This window comes from Cnephaeus nilssonii (genome assembly GCF_951640355.1).
Source record: "Cnephaeus nilssonii genome assembly, chromosome: 2".
Classification (NCBI taxonomy): domain Eukaryota; kingdom Metazoa; phylum Chordata; class Mammalia; order Chiroptera; family Vespertilionidae; genus Cnephaeus; species Cnephaeus nilssonii.
The window spans coordinates 39,378,483-39,396,312 of record NC_137073.1 but is presented as its reverse complement, the minus strand read 5'-3'; the positions used below and the strand labels follow the sequence as shown (position 1 = coordinate 39,396,312).

The 17,830-nt window shown below is 44.4% G+C and overlaps 1 protein-coding gene across 3 annotated transcripts in view; it reads left to right on the top strand.

The window, feature by feature from the left end:
* The window catches only part of GRAMD2B (GRAM domain containing 2B), a 94,499-nt gene extending 77,849 nt beyond the window's left edge, over positions 1-16,650 (top strand). For 2 of the 3 annotated variants that reach the window (XM_079779544.1, XM_079779546.1), the window contains exons 7-14: positions 1,021-1,092; positions 1,190-1,285; positions 4,487-4,598; positions 5,959-6,081; positions 8,077-8,164; positions 9,590-9,694; positions 10,953-11,046; positions 15,438-16,650. In XM_079779544.1, coding sequence (XP_079635670.1) covers positions 1,021-1,092; positions 1,190-1,285; positions 4,487-4,598; positions 5,959-6,081; positions 8,077-8,164; positions 9,590-9,694; positions 10,953-11,046; positions 15,438-15,479 — 732 coding nt within the window. In that variant the 3' untranslated portion in view covers positions 15,480-16,650. The remainder of the gene's footprint in view (positions 1-1,020; positions 1,093-1,189; positions 1,286-4,486; positions 4,599-5,958; positions 6,082-8,076; positions 8,165-9,589; positions 9,695-10,952; positions 11,047-15,437) is intronic. The other variant, XM_079779545.1, reaches the window with a different exon arrangement.
* The last annotated feature ends 1,180 nt before the right edge of the window (positions 16,651-17,830 follow it).

Genomic DNA, 17,830 nt, shown 5'->3' with positions numbered 1-17,830 from the left:
TGGAGAAAGAGTGAGTTTTAATATTTTTCTCAACACACTGTTTAGGGTAAAATCATTTTTCCTTATGTCACTGGTCTCCAAATTACTTGTCTGACTCTGATTTTACTTCTTTCCCATAACTCACTTATAAGCACCCTCTGCAGAAATCTCCATATTTGTACAAGGAAGGATCTGGAAGTGGCTTGAAAAAGAAAGAGCCTATTAGAGCCCCTGGGAAATTTTCAGTGGAAAGCGAGGTCAGCACAAAAAAAGCAACCCCTCAGGAATTGCTAGATACCTAAACAAGCAAACAAAAAACAACAACAAAAAAGGAGGTGGAGAGGGTCTAGTAAATATCACTAGCCTTTTTTTAATGACCAGGTCTTTTCCTCCGGTGCTGACTTGGGGTGCCTTTCTCAGGATATTGGAGCCTTCATTTTTCTCTGTGTTTGTCCATTACTTCAATTGAGTTTGAGGGTTTTGTTGCTATTTTTGGGGAGTATATTTCCTTTAGTGCAGAAATGGAATAAGAACTGAATGTGTGGGTGAGCAGAATGAGGATATGGACCAGAGAATGGTCTATATCATTCAAAATGAAAAAATCCTACCTAATAAAATAGTAATATGCAAATTGACCGCACCTTTGCTACGCCCAAGCCACACCCACTAGCCAATCGGGGCGCGTATGCAAATTACCCAACAAAGCTGGCAGTTAATTTGCATATGCGGAGGGAGGAGTGGAGACTGAAGACAACTTAGAAGGAAGACGGAGGAAAAGCGGAAAGCAGGATGGCTGCCAGAGGGAAAGCCCGGGCGGGGCGGGGCGGAGCGAGGCGGGTAGCAGAGGCGCGCGGGTGCAGGCGCGGCGGCCACAACAGCGGCGGCAGTGGCAGCGCTTGCAGCCGCAGCGGCCGCTTGCAGGATTTTTCCTGCAAATGGGCTACTAGTATATATATATATATACAAAGAAATGTTTGAACTCTGAATACTCGTTTCTCATCAGGCAGTGTCTGTTATTAATTACTCTTGTTTTATTTTCAGTACATATTTGTCTCCCTCCTCTCCAGAGATTCCACTTACAAACTACTCAAATCCGTGTGTGGACACTTAGATGTGAGTACATTGCCGAGCCCCAGTGACTTGTCTGTCTTCCATGCTTCTTACAGTTCTGTAGTTAACCCGGTGTTTCATTTTGTTTCAATCACTGCAGAATACAAGTGTTGGTAACAGTCCCAACCCGTCTTCTCTTGAAAACAGTTTCCGGACAGACCGCTTCCGGGCAGACCGCCCTTCATCTCTGCCTCTGGTGAGTTACCTACATGGTGTCTAAATGCAAAAGAAAGGGGATATGTGGTGCAACTACACGTCTCCTTCCACCATGACCAGGGTGCAGGAGGAACTTAGGGTCGTAATAGTTGAGGCAAGTTGAAGAAACAGGGCATTTGTGTCCTGGAGAAGAGGATGACCATAGGGGGTCATAAACTGTTTTCAAGGAATTAAAGGGTTGTCCTGCAAAGGAAGAGAAACCCGGTAGTGGGCTGCCTTGGGGTGACTGGTCACCAGAGATATTCATAAAGTCTTGCTGCGTTTGCTTGTCAGTGTTGTTTTAGAAAGATTCACCAATCTGTTCGGGGTGGGGCATGATTCATCCCACAAACAGCTGGATGTCTTCTGTGTTGAAGGTTCCATGCTAGGACATGCTTTAAGGACATCAGGAAAAATCTAGACTAGTTCTTGCCTTTAAAGACTTGACATCTTAATGGAGAAGATGAGTAATACCTAGAAATAACTAAAAAAAGAAAGCTATAGCCCTAGCCGATTTGGCTCAGTGGGTAGAGCATAGGCCTGCAGACTGAAGGGTCCCGGATTCGATTCTGGTCAAGGGTACATGCTTGGGTTGCAGGCTTGATCCCCAGATGAGGGTATGCAGGAGGCAGCCGATCAATGATACCCTCTCATCATTGATGTTTCTATCTCTCTCTTTCTCTCCCTTTCTCTCTGAAATCAATAAATACATACACACACACACACACACACACTGAGTGGCCAGATTATTATGATCTCTGAATGCATAATTATCTGGCCACTCCGTGTATATCCTATATAATAAAAGGCTAATATGCAAATTGTCTCCTCAACCAGGAGTTTGACCAGCAGGCAGGCCGGCCAACCGCCCATGTCCCTTCCCCCTGGCCAGGCTGGCCCATGTCCCTTCCCCCCACCCATGCACGAATTCATGCACCGGGCCTCTAATATATATTTGTGTGTGTGTGTGTGTGTGTGTGTGTGTGTGTGTGTGTGTGTGTGTAAAGAAAGCTATAATGCCCAAATGAAAGGTAGAGATTCTTTGGTTCCTTTAGACTTTGTTGACTGTAAAGTAAATATCCTGTGGGGAATAAGTCCCCCCATTTGTACACGATGTAGAACTGTGATGGTGTAAGCTGGCCCAGGAGAGTCCTAGCCATATGATTCAATTGATTATTCCCAAATTGATTATTGTTAAATGTTGAAATACTTTTGGTGAAGTGGTATGAGCCCATGGTTTTAAGACCTACAAATCTTTTTTTTTTTTTTGAAAGATTTCAAAAAAAGTGGGATTGAAAATATATCCACACAAAAACTTGAACAAGAATGATCATAGCTATCTATATATATAAAAGCCTAAGTGACCATCTGACCAGTAGAGGAGGGAGCCTGATTCCTTGTGGAATCAGTCGAGGGTTAGGTTGCTTCTGGGGCACTGTTGGCCCCAAATGTGCTTCACCCGCATCCCAGACCCAGAGAGGAGGGAGCCCGATTCCAGGTGCGTCACCCGAGAACCACCCTCTCACAATACAGGACCCCTCGGAGGATGTCAGAGAGCCGGTTTGGGCCCGATCCCCACAGGCCAGGCTGAGGGACCCCACCAGTGCACGAATCCGTCACCAGGCATCTAGTTATTCATAATAGCAAAAAAAGGAAACAAACCTAATGCCCACTGATTGATGAATGGATAAACAAAATGTAATCTATCCACACAATGAAATATTCTTTTCCTGAAAAGGAATGATGAATTACTGTTACACACTACAACGTGGATGATCCTTGAAAACATGCCAGGTGAAAAAAGTCAGACACAAAAGACCACAATATTGTAGATTCCATTTTTACAAAATGTTCCAAATAGGCACATCCATATGGATGGAAGCTAGATCAGCGCTTGCCAAGGAACGTGGGAGAGGGGAAAATTGGGAGTGACTGGGAATGGGTAAAGGTTTCTTTTTGGCAGGGTGATAGAAATGTTCTGAAATACGATAGTGGTGATGGTTGCACAACATTGTCAATTTTCTAAAAACGACCGAATAGTACACTTAAAATGGTGAATTTTATGTTGTGAATTTTATCTCAAATTAAAAAAAAAAAAAACTTCTATAAAACCTTTCCTAAAACCTTTAAAAAATAATGCAAAATAGAATTAAACGCATATGACTTAGAATCCAACAAGCCTGGTTTCAAATCTGGTTCCACCCCGCTGAGCTATGCCATCGGGCAGGCTCTGTAACTGCCCTCCTCGGTTTCCTCATCTAGCACAAGGCCAACCCCACAAAGTGGCTGTGAAGGTTAAGTGCAATCCTATGTGGAAGGAGCTTTGCCTACTGCCTCGTACATGACAGGCATTCAATACATAGTCATTACGTTGAAGAGACTTGAATTTTTTTCCATTTTCGTTCCCTATAAAAATCTTGCATGAAATTGAAATGACCCAGACAGCTAGTTGAAGGTGGAAGGTTGGTAACTTGCTTACAAGACGAGTCTCTTCATTTGACAGCTGACTAGACTGTGGCGTGCTCAGCCCGCTGTGCCTTCCCAGGGTGTTTCAGTGACGGCCTGGTCTCTCTGGTTCTGAAGCACGTTGGGGGGAATGGCTGGGATACAAAGGGAGACATTCCACGTTTCCCCTACTTCTCACTCCCTTATCATCCTTCTGTAGTTTACATGTAATATTGCTGACCCTGTTTGGATTTAGTGAAGAGAAGAAAAAAAAGCTAAAGTCTTCCTTTCAGGGTCTAGTTTCTTAAAGCCATTTGCCCTTGTCTGTTTCCAATATGTTTTTTTAAACTATAATCGAAGAATGCCTTTCTCTGTGTCTGCATATTCAAACATGCATTTAGATCTTTCTGTCTACATTTTTCTTTTATATACGTCTACTTCGTCACTTTCTCATCATAAAGTGCTAAGTGCGGCTTCTGCAGCTTTTCAATCATCAGCATTCCAGTGTTTTTCTAGACATTTGTTGTTTCAAGCAAGTTGGCCTCTGTTGTTGATAGAATTCTAACAGCCCGGAAGAATCTCGGTTTCAGGAAGCAGATGCCCAGTGATCTGTTGGGAAAATCCCAGTAGTTTGGGGAAATCCTTCCTTCCTTTCCCTATTTTATAGGTCAGGACTAAGGAAAAAGGCTGGGGCATACAAAGTCCTGCCTTCTTCATAGGGGAAATGGCCTCTCTCTGTTTCATTACTTCCCTGCAGGATTTCAATGACGAGTTCTCAGATCTGGTTGGAGTGGTTCAACAAAGGAGGCAAGACCTGGGAGGCTACAGCAGCTCCGGCTCGCAGACACCCGAGTCCGAGAACTCCAGAGGTCTGGAAAGTTCTGTATCTTGACTAACTTTTCATTCTCCACAAAACGTCTTCACCCCACCCCTTAAAAACACAAAACAAAACCAACAACAACCACAAAACACCCGTTGTCGTCCTAGTTAACAACTGGAAAGGGAATCTGGGGGAAGTTCCAGCACACAGATTTGCCTATGTGGTAAAATTCCATTTCCATTTATGCATATTTAATAAATGTCTCATAAATCGACATAATACTAGGTTGATTGAAAGAGAGAAACACACTGTTTCCTTCCCTCTTTTAAGAATATTATGAATTGTTATAGCTGAATCATCTCCATGAGTCCCTATGGTAAAGACAGACCGTCCTTATTATTTAACTAGGGGCCCACTGCACAAATTCGTGTACCTTGAAAGGCACTGTGGGCCGCGAGGCTGTGGTAGGTACAGGGGTGGGTCTCGGCTCATCCTCTGTGCCCCCGCCCGGTCCCTCCCGCCGCTGCCCCCGTCCCTGGTCCTGTCTTCCAGCAGCCCCACTCCCGCCGCTGCCGCTCCCACACTGACAGTGCCAGCCCCACTCGTACCCACTGAAGGTGCTGAGTGATTGAGGCCAGCACCAGCAGCCTCAAAAGCAGTAGCTGTTGCCCTGGTCACCCCTCAGGAGCCTGGGGAGGTGGAGAAACCCTCGGGCAATCAGAGCCGGCAGCCGCCGCCGCTTGCACCTGCTGATGGCGCTGAGCGATCAGGACCGGTGCCGGGCAGCAGGTGCGAGCGGTGGCTCCAGCACTGGCTGAAGGTGCAAGCAGGGCCGGCGCTGGCGGTGGGTGCGAGTGGCGGCTGCCGGCCCCAATGGAGAAGCCCTCAGGGGCGATCAGGGGTGGCAGCTGCCGCTCACACCCGCTGATGGCGCTGAGCCATCGGGACCAGTGCTGGGCGCTGGCAGCAGGTGTGAGCGCCGGGCAGAACTGCAGTGTGTGGGAATAAGGAATTTTGAGTAACCACCAGAGGCTCACCCCGATGACAGCGACCGGCGCCCCGCCTTGGTCTGGCGCCACCGCTCACCTGCTCCACCATCCCATCGTGGCTGATGCCTGCCATGTTCCATGCATGCCCCCTGGTGGTCAGCACATGTCATAGTGACTGGTTGTTCGGTTCCATTTGTTCCGCCGTTTGGTCTATTTTCATATTATCCTTCTATTATATGGAATTATTATATAGGATTGCTCCATCATTGGATTGCAATCCCCAGCCACTCAACCAACTTAGGAGATCCATTTACGTACTTGGTCATTGTGCATGTTGAGAGCTTGGTTTGCTCTTGTGGTTGATACTACATGTTCAATGTTTTGAGGAGAGAACTTATCCAGCCCCATTTGGCCTGACAGATTTCCACGTGACGGAATCCCAGACAGTCCTCAGTGTCTCCAAGGGAGAAGCAAAGCCAACGAGGGCAGATGCCCAGCTGAACAGAGCACCTGAAGGCAAAGCCAAGAGTCTCCCTGCACACGGTGAGGAGCAGATTGGGGGCGGGGGTAGGGGGTAGAGGATCCCTTAAAAGGGCCCTCACATTTTATTTCATGGCTGCCTTTCATATCCCCCCCCCCTTTCCTGTTGTAGGTCTTTGCGTATTTATTTATTCACTCAACAAACATTGCTCAGTCCTCTGCTTTACTGCGGGGGATATAAAGGTGAACAGCCTTCATGGAGGCCCCTCTGTTACTCAGAATACTTTGAGATTTTGTGATTCAAAAAAATGCTGTTAAAACTCAAATTAATGAATTATTTTTTATGTACTGATCTATATATATAAAAGGCTAAGTGACCGGCTGTACAGCTGTCCGACCATCCAACCGGTACATATGGCACACACTGGCAATTTAAAAATAAACGTTGACTCACACATGCGCGATACATATAAATCTCTCACTGGCGCCAATCGCACATGTGTGTTTCAACCTGTCATTGTTGATCGTGAATTTGGTTGTTTTTTAACATAGTTGTGGTAGAATGACTGTTACATGTCAATTTTGCCTATCACTAAATTTCTCCGATGAAAAATCATCTGATGGAAAATTTACTCAATGTTGTAGCAAAGGCAAAGTTTGTCCAAATGATATAAATTTTCCAGAATAACCAGCATATTTTTTAAAAATTAATGATAAACGAAGATTCTTGGAGATGGCAATCCTGATAGCAGTTTTCATTTAGGAATGGATATTATTGAAATCCCCCGTGAAATGATTTGTAATGGATCTATTATTGAAGCTACCTTTGGAAATAGTATATCTATAGATAACATTAAAATATATCTAAACGTGCAATTCTTTGTCCTAAAAATGAGCACATTCAGAAGTTAAATGAAAAAATTTTGGATATACTCGATGGAGATTTTCACACCTATTTGAGTGACACTTCCATCGATTCAATGGATGATGCTGAAAAGGAAAATTTTCCCATTGAATTTCTTAATAGAATTACTCCTTTGGGAATGCCGTGTCATAAATTAAAATTGAAAGTAGGTACAATCATCATGCTACTGAGGAATCTTAATAGTAAAAGGGGTCTTTGTAATGATACTAGATTTATTATCAAAGGATTGCGACCTAACATAATCGAAGCTGAAGTATTAACAGGATCTGCAGAAGGAGGGATTGTTCTGATTCCAAGAATTGATTTGTCCCCATCTGACACTGGCCTCCCATTTAAATTAATTCAAAGATAGTTTTCCATGATGCCAGCATTTGCCATGACTATTAATAAATCACAAGGACAAACTCTAGACAGAGTAGGAATATTCCTACCTGAGCCTGTTTCCAGACATGGTCAGTTATATGTTGCTTTCTCTCGAGTTCAAAGAGTGTGTGACGTTAAAGTTGTAAATACTTTATCACAAGGGAAATTAGTCAAACACTCTGAAAGTGTTTTTACTCTTAATGTGGTATACAGGAATATATTAGAATAAGTTTAATCAATTTATCAGTCATTGTTTTTATCAATGTTGTTTTTATATCATGTTTTTGTTGTTTTCATATCATGTTGTTATTATTTATTTATTAATTTATAAATTATTTTCATATACATTTTGCTAATATTCTCTCATCTAGACACTTCTATTATAGAGAAAGGGCGAATAGCAATATTAAAATATTTCTTCTAATTAATTTCCTTTCAATGTGCACGAATCCATGCATTGGGCCACAAGTTATTCTAATAACCAGTTACCAGTTGTACTGGTATGAGGACAAGGATGATGTCTAGATGGATGGTTCACCATTCCCTCCAACAATGCTTAACACAGAGGAGGCCCTCAGTAATATGGACTGAAGGGAACGTTTGGAAGGAATTGTAACTACTGGTTAAAATGACACTGGGAAGCTTCTGTTAGTATTTGCCTTGATTTCTATACTTGGGAATAATTATCTGTTTCAAGTACCTCTTCCCCATAGCAATATTGCTGGAAGAAGGTGTTTTAAAACTGTCACTTTTTGTTTTCTACCCAACAGGTCAGTCAGAATCCATTGGAATCTTACACAAAGTGAAGTCTCAGAATCGTCCGACTCTCCGCCATATTCTTATATTCTATGCAGTTGTGTAAGTAAATGAATTTACTAGAAGTGGCTTCCGGAAATGATTCCGTTCTCGCACAGATGGCATAGCTTAGTGGTTGAGCGTTGACCTGTGAACCAGAAGGTCAGGGTTTGACTCCTGGTCAGGGCACATGCCCAGGTTGTGGGCTCCATCCCCAGTGTGGGGCATGCAGGAGGCAGCCGATCAATGATTCTCTCTCATCATTGATGTTTCTATCTCTCTCTCCCTTTCTCTTCCTCTCTGAAATCAATAAAAAATATATTTTTTTTTTAAATGATTCAGTTCTTGAAAGGAATCATCTTTTCATGTTGCCAAGAGCCACTGTAAATCTCAGTTGTGTCTAATGTGACCCAAATCTTTTCTTCCACAGTTTTTGTCTCCTATTGCAACATTTTTTCCCTTAAGCTTCGGTCACGTTTTCATGTTCATCCCTTTCTCATTTAAAGTGAAAAGAGGGAGGAAGGAAAAGCAAACTGATGGTGCCAAATCCAGCAGAGGACTGAGGGCTGAGTGGATACTATTGGCTGGGAAATTACAATGAAGCATCTTTGTCCTGATTGTTTATTTTCCATCCAACCCATGTTCTCTGGCTAGAGGCCAAAACAACTTGAAAATGTCATCCCCTTGGTTGAAAACATGGGCATTGACTTTTTAACTTCCCCCTCACTTCCAGTCTGTAATCAGTGGTTCTTCGGAAAATAGCCGGACCCGGTTCTGGGCTCTTCCTCACACCAAGGAGGACAGGCCCCGTTCGGTTTCCAGATAAAGCAGGGAATCTGTGAGTCACCAGAACAAGACGGGGCACTCACAGGCTGGGTCCTGCTGGTGCAGGAGGCAGCGCCGGGGGGAGGGGGAGCCTGGGGCGGCCCGGGAACGCCTGTTAGAATCTGCTGTAAATGGAGGAATTTGGGCTAAAGAATTTTAAATCCCTTGATAGCTCTAAAGTTTTGTGACAAGCATCTACCTTTGAAGAAAGATCTTTTTTTAAATCTCTTTGGCCAAGTTGTTTTAGAAAATACTTTGCCTCGAAGAATGTACAGCTGGCTCTGAGTTAATTGTTTTATTTTTGTTTTGTCTTGTTAACCCTCACCTGAAATATTTTTCCCATTGATTTTTAGAGGGAGAGAAGAAGAGTGGAAAGGAAGGAAAGAGGGAAGGAGGGAGGAAGGGAAGGGAAGAGGGGAAGAGAGAGAGAAACATTCATGTAAGAGAGAGAGATCGATTGGTTGCCTTCTAAATGAGCGGAGGATTAAACCTGCAACCCAGGTATGTGCCCTCAACAGGGAATCAAACCCAAGACCCTTCTGTGTGTAGGCCGACGCTCTGACCACTTAGCCACATCGACCAGGGCTGTCTCTGAGTTTATTATTTTGTGACCATCAGGGCCTGGCCATTGACCACTGAGATTTCTCTTGTATTCCTTTCCAGTGTCTGTGCGCTAATCCTCTCGACCTTCTACATGAGATACAGAATTAACACCCTGGAGGAGCAGCTGGGGTCACTGACCTCCATTATGGACACCCATCATGCTGAGTAAGACACGTCCCTCCTGTGCTAGCATCTGCTTGCTATTCAGATTAGTAGGATGTTTGACCTGAGTTTAGCAACCTTCTTTGCAAATATTAATTAAGCATACATTTTGTATGAGATACTTTAAGTGTATACATGGGGAATACAGAGGTGGGAAAGTCCTAGAAATGAATGACCTGACTGTGCTTGTTCTTGAGTTGCTGTAGTGTTGCCAGTGATGAGGCAAGAAACAAGCCTAATTGTACATTATCTTGTTCTTTTACCCTGAGACTCAGTTGTGACCTTGGCCCATTTATTAAAATATGGAAGTTTAGCTGGAAGGGGAGGGAGTCAAGACATTCGTAGGAGAGAAGCAGTTCAAGTAACTCAGCACATCTGATCACCGATAACTCTGTGCTGGCCCATTTACTTTCAAAACTCTTCCTCACTGTAAAGATCCACGTGACTAGTAATTGTTTGATGGTGCCTGGGAAATTTTCCCATCACAGTCATTTTACATGCCTGACCTAATGAAACCTATTCAGACAGAGCCCTTTCCTTTAAACCCATTCCCATGAGGATCTTGACGTACTGCCTAAAAAGTAAAATAAAGTGTTATTCCACACTAGGAAACATGCTTTTAGCAGATGTTCTAAAAGTAGGGATATTCCTTTACACAGAGTACATGCCATGTGCTGTTGACTCTATGAGAATGGATATACACATGCACAAATACAGTTTTCTCTCACTGTCCCTTATTACTGCTATTCCCACTTTACAGATGAGGTAACTGAGACCCAGAGAAATAATTAGCTTCATGTCTTACAGTTTGAAATAGAATCAGGACGCAAATGCAGTCTGTGTGACTACAAAGACCATACACTGCCCAGTCCACCAGTGGCTACATCTACATCTGAGAAGAGCAACAGTTCTTGCAAATTGATGCTGTAGTGGGGATAGAGAGGTTGCTGGAGGCTAATACAAGGGGTTTAAGAAACCATGGGCTTGAGAATAAATGTCCGATTTCTGTTTGGAAGCCGAGGCACAATGCAACCACTGAAACAAAAATAGCTTCGGAGATTTCCAGCTGAGCTGTTAGGAATTAGCCCCCAAACATCCAGCCTGGAGTGGATTACTGCGGGGCCTTTCTGGTGTTAACAAGTTAAATGCTCACTCTCTTCTGTTGTAACCTGGTTTTCTGCTCAAACACCTGTCAGAGGTGTTTCTTCCACTTCTGTCGTGGCCGCTCCGCCCGCGGTAACGTCTCTCTCTGTTCCCGCAGACAGGCAGCGCCGTCCAGCCTGGGGTCACAGGTGCAGTTAAACGCAGAGGTCCTCTGCCGAGAGCTCACCGCGAACATCGTGAAACTAGAAAAGGTGATTTCTTTCCTGTGCTGGGGCGGGCGTGGTGGTGCCTGCCGCTTGCCGTAGATCAGTGGTTACACACTAAAACCCTTCTGGTGTGTGCAGCAAGCAGCCTAAAGGGCCAAACCCAGCCCGGGGATTACATGGTAAATGTGAAAGACCATTTTTTATTTCCACGAAGAAATAGGTTCCGGTCTCATTTTCCTTGTTGGTCTGTCTGCTGGCTTTCCTCTTTGGTTAGAAATAGTTCTCTGTGCCACAGAGCCCAGTGGCAAGTGACCTCTGACACAGGGCTCGGGGGAGGGACCCAGTAGGGAGTGTCCCAACCGCGAGCGCAGCCCCACCTCCACCCAGGCCCACGGAGGCCATCCGCAGTTATTGCATCCATTCCCTGTCGTAACCCGGGGAGATGGGTGTCACTGTTCCTGTGTGGCCGAGAAGAAGCCACGTTTCTGTTAACTCGCGCAAGGAGACAAGGCCAGGACGTCGGCAGGCCTGGAATCGGAAGCAGGTCTGTGTGACGTCAGAGCTGTGCTTGGCGGCCCCCTGCTCTACTGCCCCTCAGAATCCAACCTTAGTCCGTGCTGCTAAGCCCACTGATGTACCTGTACCACTGAAGGTACCTTCCTCTAGGGCAGCTGGAGGGCAGGCCTGCCCTCATGCCCGTGGTATTCGTAGAACTCAGTAGGAGATGAACAGGAGAAAAAGGGAGGCATGCCAGAAATATCCTAGTTAAGCCTGATTAACATTTCTTACTCGTGTCAACGTGTTTATCCCTTCCCCTCTAAAAATCTGTTTTCACCCTAACCCTTAAGGAAAGGGTTCGAGGAGTTAAGTGTTCAGTTCAATCCCACAAATGCCCAGTAGCTTTCCAGGATCGTGCAGTTACACTTCCTTGGGGAGAAACATGAACTACACATGAGTCAAACTGTTTGTTTTGCTTTACCACATGTTATCTAACATTGAACCACTGAAGTATTGAGAGCAAAGGTGTTCCCAAACTCCTGTCCTTAAACCAAGGCATGCCAGATCCTTCCTATCGCTTCATTGTATCTACGGGCTGACTTGAAAGCTTTTTCTCTTTTAAATCAAAATCAGCCTAGAGAAGGTATGGGGTAGCAACCAGAATTACTTTCCTTTCTACAACGGCAGTTGTTGAGACCTGAGATAATTTTTAGTTTTCTTTGTAATGAAATGTTTTCCAGTGCTTGGGCTTCTCTGCTGACCAAGTGAGTGGGCTGGTTTTGATTTTCTATTTTGCTCCCTCTGGCATATGCCGGTATTCTTTGGCCCAGAAGCACACAGAATCCTGCCGCCTTCGCCTGTGTTTCTTCCCATTCTCCTGCCGGCCTGGCGAGGACACCGCATTCTATAAAGAGGGACAGAAAAACAGGAGCTCAGACAGAGCCCCGCCCCTCAGCTAAGAGGCCAAGCTAGGTTCCTGGAGAAACCTTTGTCCTGAAGCAGAAACAGACAAAAGTGGATTTAGAGCCAAAAGGCATATGTTGATGTTCTAAAAAGTTGCCCTGACCGGTTTGGCTCAGTGGATAGAGCGTCAGCCTGCGGAGTGAAGGGTCCCAGGTTCAATTCCGGTCAAGGGCATGTACCTTGGTTGTGGGCACATCCCCAGTAGGGGGTGTTCAGGAGGCGGCTGATCGATGTTTCTCTCTCATCGATGTTTCTAACTCTCTATCCCTCTCCCTTCCTCTCTGTAAAAAATCAATAAAAAATATATATATATATATATTTATTTTTTTTTTATAAAAAGTTATAATGTGCACACATGACTCTAAGGAATGGAAGCGGAAGTGACCAGTCCACACTCATGTTCCTTGGGGTTGATCTGCCCCCTCCAGCCAAAGGCAGTTGGGCGATGGTGCAGCACAGCCTGCTGGTGAAACCGCAGCTGCATGCGGCGGGAACCGGAGCCCGCCCGACTCCGCCCACTCACTCAGGACCCACAATTCCCTTCTACCCTCCTTCCGGGACTGCTCTTGTCCAAGCCTCCTGATCTGCTCCGCTTGTAACTTCCCGATTTCCATTCATGGCCTCAAGGCCCTTTCCGGCATCCTTGTTGGAAATCTACGAGTAGTTTTTAACCCCCTCCTCTTTTCCACTTGCCTGATGAGTTGAGAAATCCTCTGCAGTCTATCTTCAAATGCTTCCCAGGGGCAGCATCTTTGTCCATTCTGGCCCCTTACACCCAGTCCAGCAGTGGGAATTCAGATCTCATTATGGCTTTTATTTGCATTTTCCTGATTACTACCACAGCTGAACATCTTTTTATATATTTACTAGTGGCCCGGTGCACGGATTCGTGCACATTGAAAGGAAATTAATTAGAAGATTTGTGCGGTAATTACATTACTGCAAAAATTACATATCAAAATAGTATATATAATATAGTATTATAAAATTAAAATACAAATTATTTTACTAGTAAATCAGACTCAGGGCCAACAGTGCCCCAGCAACAACATAACCCACGGCCTAAGGTGGAATTGCGTGGTCCTGCGAGAAATGGGGCTCCCTCCTCTCTGGTTCTGGGGTGCGTCACCCGAGAACCGCCGGTGCCAAGTCACCGCAGCTTGCCAGCTCCTGCATTAAGCATCTGCCCGTGGTGGTCAGTGCACATTATAAGTACTGACCGGTTGGATGGTTGGACAGTTGGATAGTCACTTAGCCTTTTATATATATAGATTGGCCATTTGGATTTTGTTCTGTAAATTATCCCCCTTGTTTTACTTTTGGGTTTTTTGTCTTTGTAGGTATGTTTTATATATTTTGGACATCAGTTCTTGGTTTCATTTCTTTTTTTAAAATCTTTATTGTTTAAAGTATTACAGATGTCCCCCTTTTTTCCCCACTCCCACCCCCTCCCCAGGCCCACACTATGTTTGTCCATGGGCTATGCTCATATGCATATACATTCATTGGTTAATCTCTCCCTCCTTTCTCCTCCCCTCCCCTCTCCTCCCCTCCCATCCCTTCCCTTCTGAAATACTGTAATCTCTTGCTTGTTTCAGTGTCTCTGGATCTGTTTTGTTCATCAGTTTATTTTGTTCTTAAGATTCCAGAGTAGTATGCTAATTGAAATATGCCTGTCAGAGAAAGACAAGTATCACATGACCTCACTCATATGTGGAATCTAATCATTTCTTTTTCTGTCTTCCCACTCCTGCTTTTATCTTTGGTCCTGTGGGACAGGTAGGGAAGACACGAAGTAGGAATGTGGAGGACGAAGGCAATGCCTTTTGTGGGTAGAAAAGGAAATACTCATTTCCTTAGTACTGGAAATGGCATTCATGGTGGAACAGTACAGGCGGAAGAGCATAAATTCTGGAGTCACACCTCTGTTCTTATCCCTACTCTTCCCTTTACTGTCTGTGCAACTGGTCTTGTTCCAGAGCCTCTGGCCCTCGGTTTCATGTGTAAACCTGCCTGTGTGTGGTGATGGTGTGTGGTGAAGGGGAGCATGCGTGGAGTTCCTGGCACAGATGTGTTAAACCCCTCCCGCTTCACATACCCTGTGTGTGCCTGTAGGACATCACAGACTCTTTTTCCAAAGAACACATTCTCTTCTGCTTCTCAGTGTTCCTTACCACCATCAGAGTCTGGCTGGTGAGAATTTCTTGCTCTGAATTCTTTTAAGTTCATTTACTCAACAAACATTTACTAAGGACATTTTTAATGCCCAACCCTGTACGGTAGTCTTGAGACCCAATGATATGGCATGATCCCTGTCCCTGTGAAAGGCACAATCTTCTGGGAAATGTTGTATGATATCTAATAAGAAAGTTAAATGTTATTGTTTTAATACATTTTTTTTATTTCAGAGAGGGAGGGAGAGGAAGAGGGAGATAAAAATATCAACGATGAGAGAGAATCATTCATCGGCTGCCTCCTGCACTCCCCACACTGGGGATCGAGCCCACAACCCAGGCAGGTGCCCTGACCGGGAGTCAAACCCTGACCTTCTGGTTCATAGGTTGATGCTCAACCACTGAGCCACGCTGCCGGGTGGAACTTTAAACGTTAGTATGTGGTGTTTGTCTCAGACTATCCACTGGGCTCTGTAAGGACCGGCTCCCTGCTGTGTCCCGATGCTCTGGGTCACACCTGGTGTCTCCAGTGCTGTGTAGTTCTTCCACCTGTTTGCTCTGGGTCTCTTTGGACATTTTATCTTTGTGCCACTTTCCCTCCCAGCCCTCTCTTTTTTCATTTTTAAAGTGGATTGACTAACCGTTCTATTCCATTAAAAAGCATTTGTTTGGCTGATCCAAAGTTAACCGCTGGGTAGTTGTTTTTTTAATAATCTCAAGCACTACATAGGCCATAGCAAATATGCCCTTCACAGACTCCGTTCTATTTAATAACAGGAGCTTCTCTGTTATTATTTCAAGATACAGAACAACTTACAGAAATTGCTTGAGAATGGCGACTGACAGACCAGACTGCTTGGGCCAACGTGATACCTCGCGCTTCCCTTTGAAGAAGGTGCTCCGGAGGCGCCCGGCGAGCGCTCCCTGCTGGCCGGAGGAGCGAGCGAGCAGAGAGGCACCCCGCCACGGTCGCACTTGGAGGTCTCCAGCTCAGGAAAGGGGGGAGGGGGGGATAATAATCCTGGTTCCTGTGCAATAAAAGTTGACCTTGACTCTCTGAGGAAGTGTTCCGTGTTGCTGCCTGAAGGAACCAGCCCCATCTCGGGAGGACCTGGTGGACACTCTTAAACGACTGTGGTTCGGTGGCCATCGTGACTGTCAGCAAACACTCCACAACGTGCCTTGTCAGTCCCTCCCACCCTCCTCTGCACCGCAGCCTTCCAGCTGAGGGACAGACCATGTGCCAACAGCCCAGAGGTGGCCCTCTGAAGATTTAGCCATAACTCTCCGGGACGCAATGAGGAGCTCTAAGGGACAGGCTTGCTTCAAAGAAATGACCCCAGCATTTTGTCTTTTTTTTTTCTTCTACTCTTACGTTCTGGTTTAAATCATCTGTGTATCTTAACTTCTCAATTGAATACTGGCAAAAATATTGGGCAAAGCAAATAAACCATCCCGTTTACATTTTTGTTTTGTCCCTCTAATATGTAATTGAACTGATTCTCACCCGCCCCAAGTCAAGAATCTGTGAGACCTGGGACTGAAGTACTAAATAAACTTACTCGAAACCAAAACTAATCTTTAAACCAAAAAATATAATGTGATTTGATACACGATGAAAAACATGGGAATTTTAAGATTATAGGTGGACTATGTTACTTTTGAAAAAAGGATGTCTGTATTGAATGTTGAAACACATTTCAGCATAACGACAGCATGCTATTGTGCTTTTGCTGACTAAGGTAAAGAAATAACCGGTGGTTTGATAACTTCTATTTACCATAGGGTTGCCTGGTTTTTATTAATAATTATTTAGGTACCGTAAGATCTGTAATATGAAAGGTATTCCGTTTCTGTCTGCAATGCATTTTATAATCATTTCTATGAAATGTATTTTATTTAATCAGATAAGCTAATAAGTGAATTGGTTACATCATTTGTGTCTGTTAGCCTACTGGACAAGAATTGTGCCTGGTGCACCCTGGCTTTTAATAAATACTCATTGGTGAAAACATCTTGCTAGCACTGTGCTTTGTCAATTCTTTTAACAAAGACATATTTTTAACTGCTTCTTACTTCCTCCCTACTATTTCCAACTCACCCATACTTCTTTTCTCCTGAGTATTCATTTCAGAACTTCAAATTATTTAAATTTGGGTTGTAATAATATGAGGGAAAGAAAAAGAACGTTGAAATCAGGAAACCAGTGCCGGATTCCTGGGTCCACATTTTATGAGTTGTGTGGCCTTAAGCAAGATATTTGGCCATTCCCGCCCCCACCCCCCCACCCCGGCCCTGCCCCTGCTATTTTATTGAAAGGACCAACAAAAAGTCACTGTGAGGAGTAAATGTAATAATGTCTCTAAAGTATATTGCTGTGTCATGCAAGTAGTATAATCTCATAACAGGTTACCATATTCATTATCTGTTTAATGTTTTCCTGTCCAGCATTCCAGTTTTATAAAAGTTTTATGTCAATGCTTTTTTAATTTCTTTTATCCTCACCAGAGGATATTTTCCTATTGATTTTTTTTTTTTTTTTTTTTTTTAGAGAGTGGAGGGGAGGGGGGTAAGGGAAAGAGAGAAACATTAACGTAAGAGAGAAATATTGATTAGCTGCCTCCTGCCTACTCCCCACTGGGGATCGAGTCCGAAACCCGGACATGTGCCCTGACCAGGAATTGAATCATGATCTCTCGGTTCATAGGTCGATGCTCAACCACTGAGCCACACTCTCTGGGAGGGAGCCACTTCTTCGTGTTCTCCCCCCTCCCCCAACAATCATATAGTTGACTCTTCCAAAGAGAAAGAAAGCGCTTCATTTCTGGACTTAGTTTATGTACTTATCTTTTTCCCCTTTGGGTATGTTGCTGTTTGTCTTATTTTCTCTGTTAATGGATGTATTGGGGTGACATTGGTTCATAAAATTATATAGGTTTCAGGTATACAGTAATATACATCATCTGTATATTGCATTGTGTGCTTACTGCTTGTTTTATTTTTTATAACTAGCTCCTAAGTCAAAATCTGGTGCAAGTGGCCCTGGCCAGGTGGCTCAGTTGGTTGGAGCAGCATGCCATACACCAAAAGGTTGTAGGTTCCATTCCCAGTCAGGGCACATACTAAGGTTGTGGGTTTGACACCTAGTCAGGGTGTGAATGGGATGCAACCAATCAATGTTTCTCACATTGATG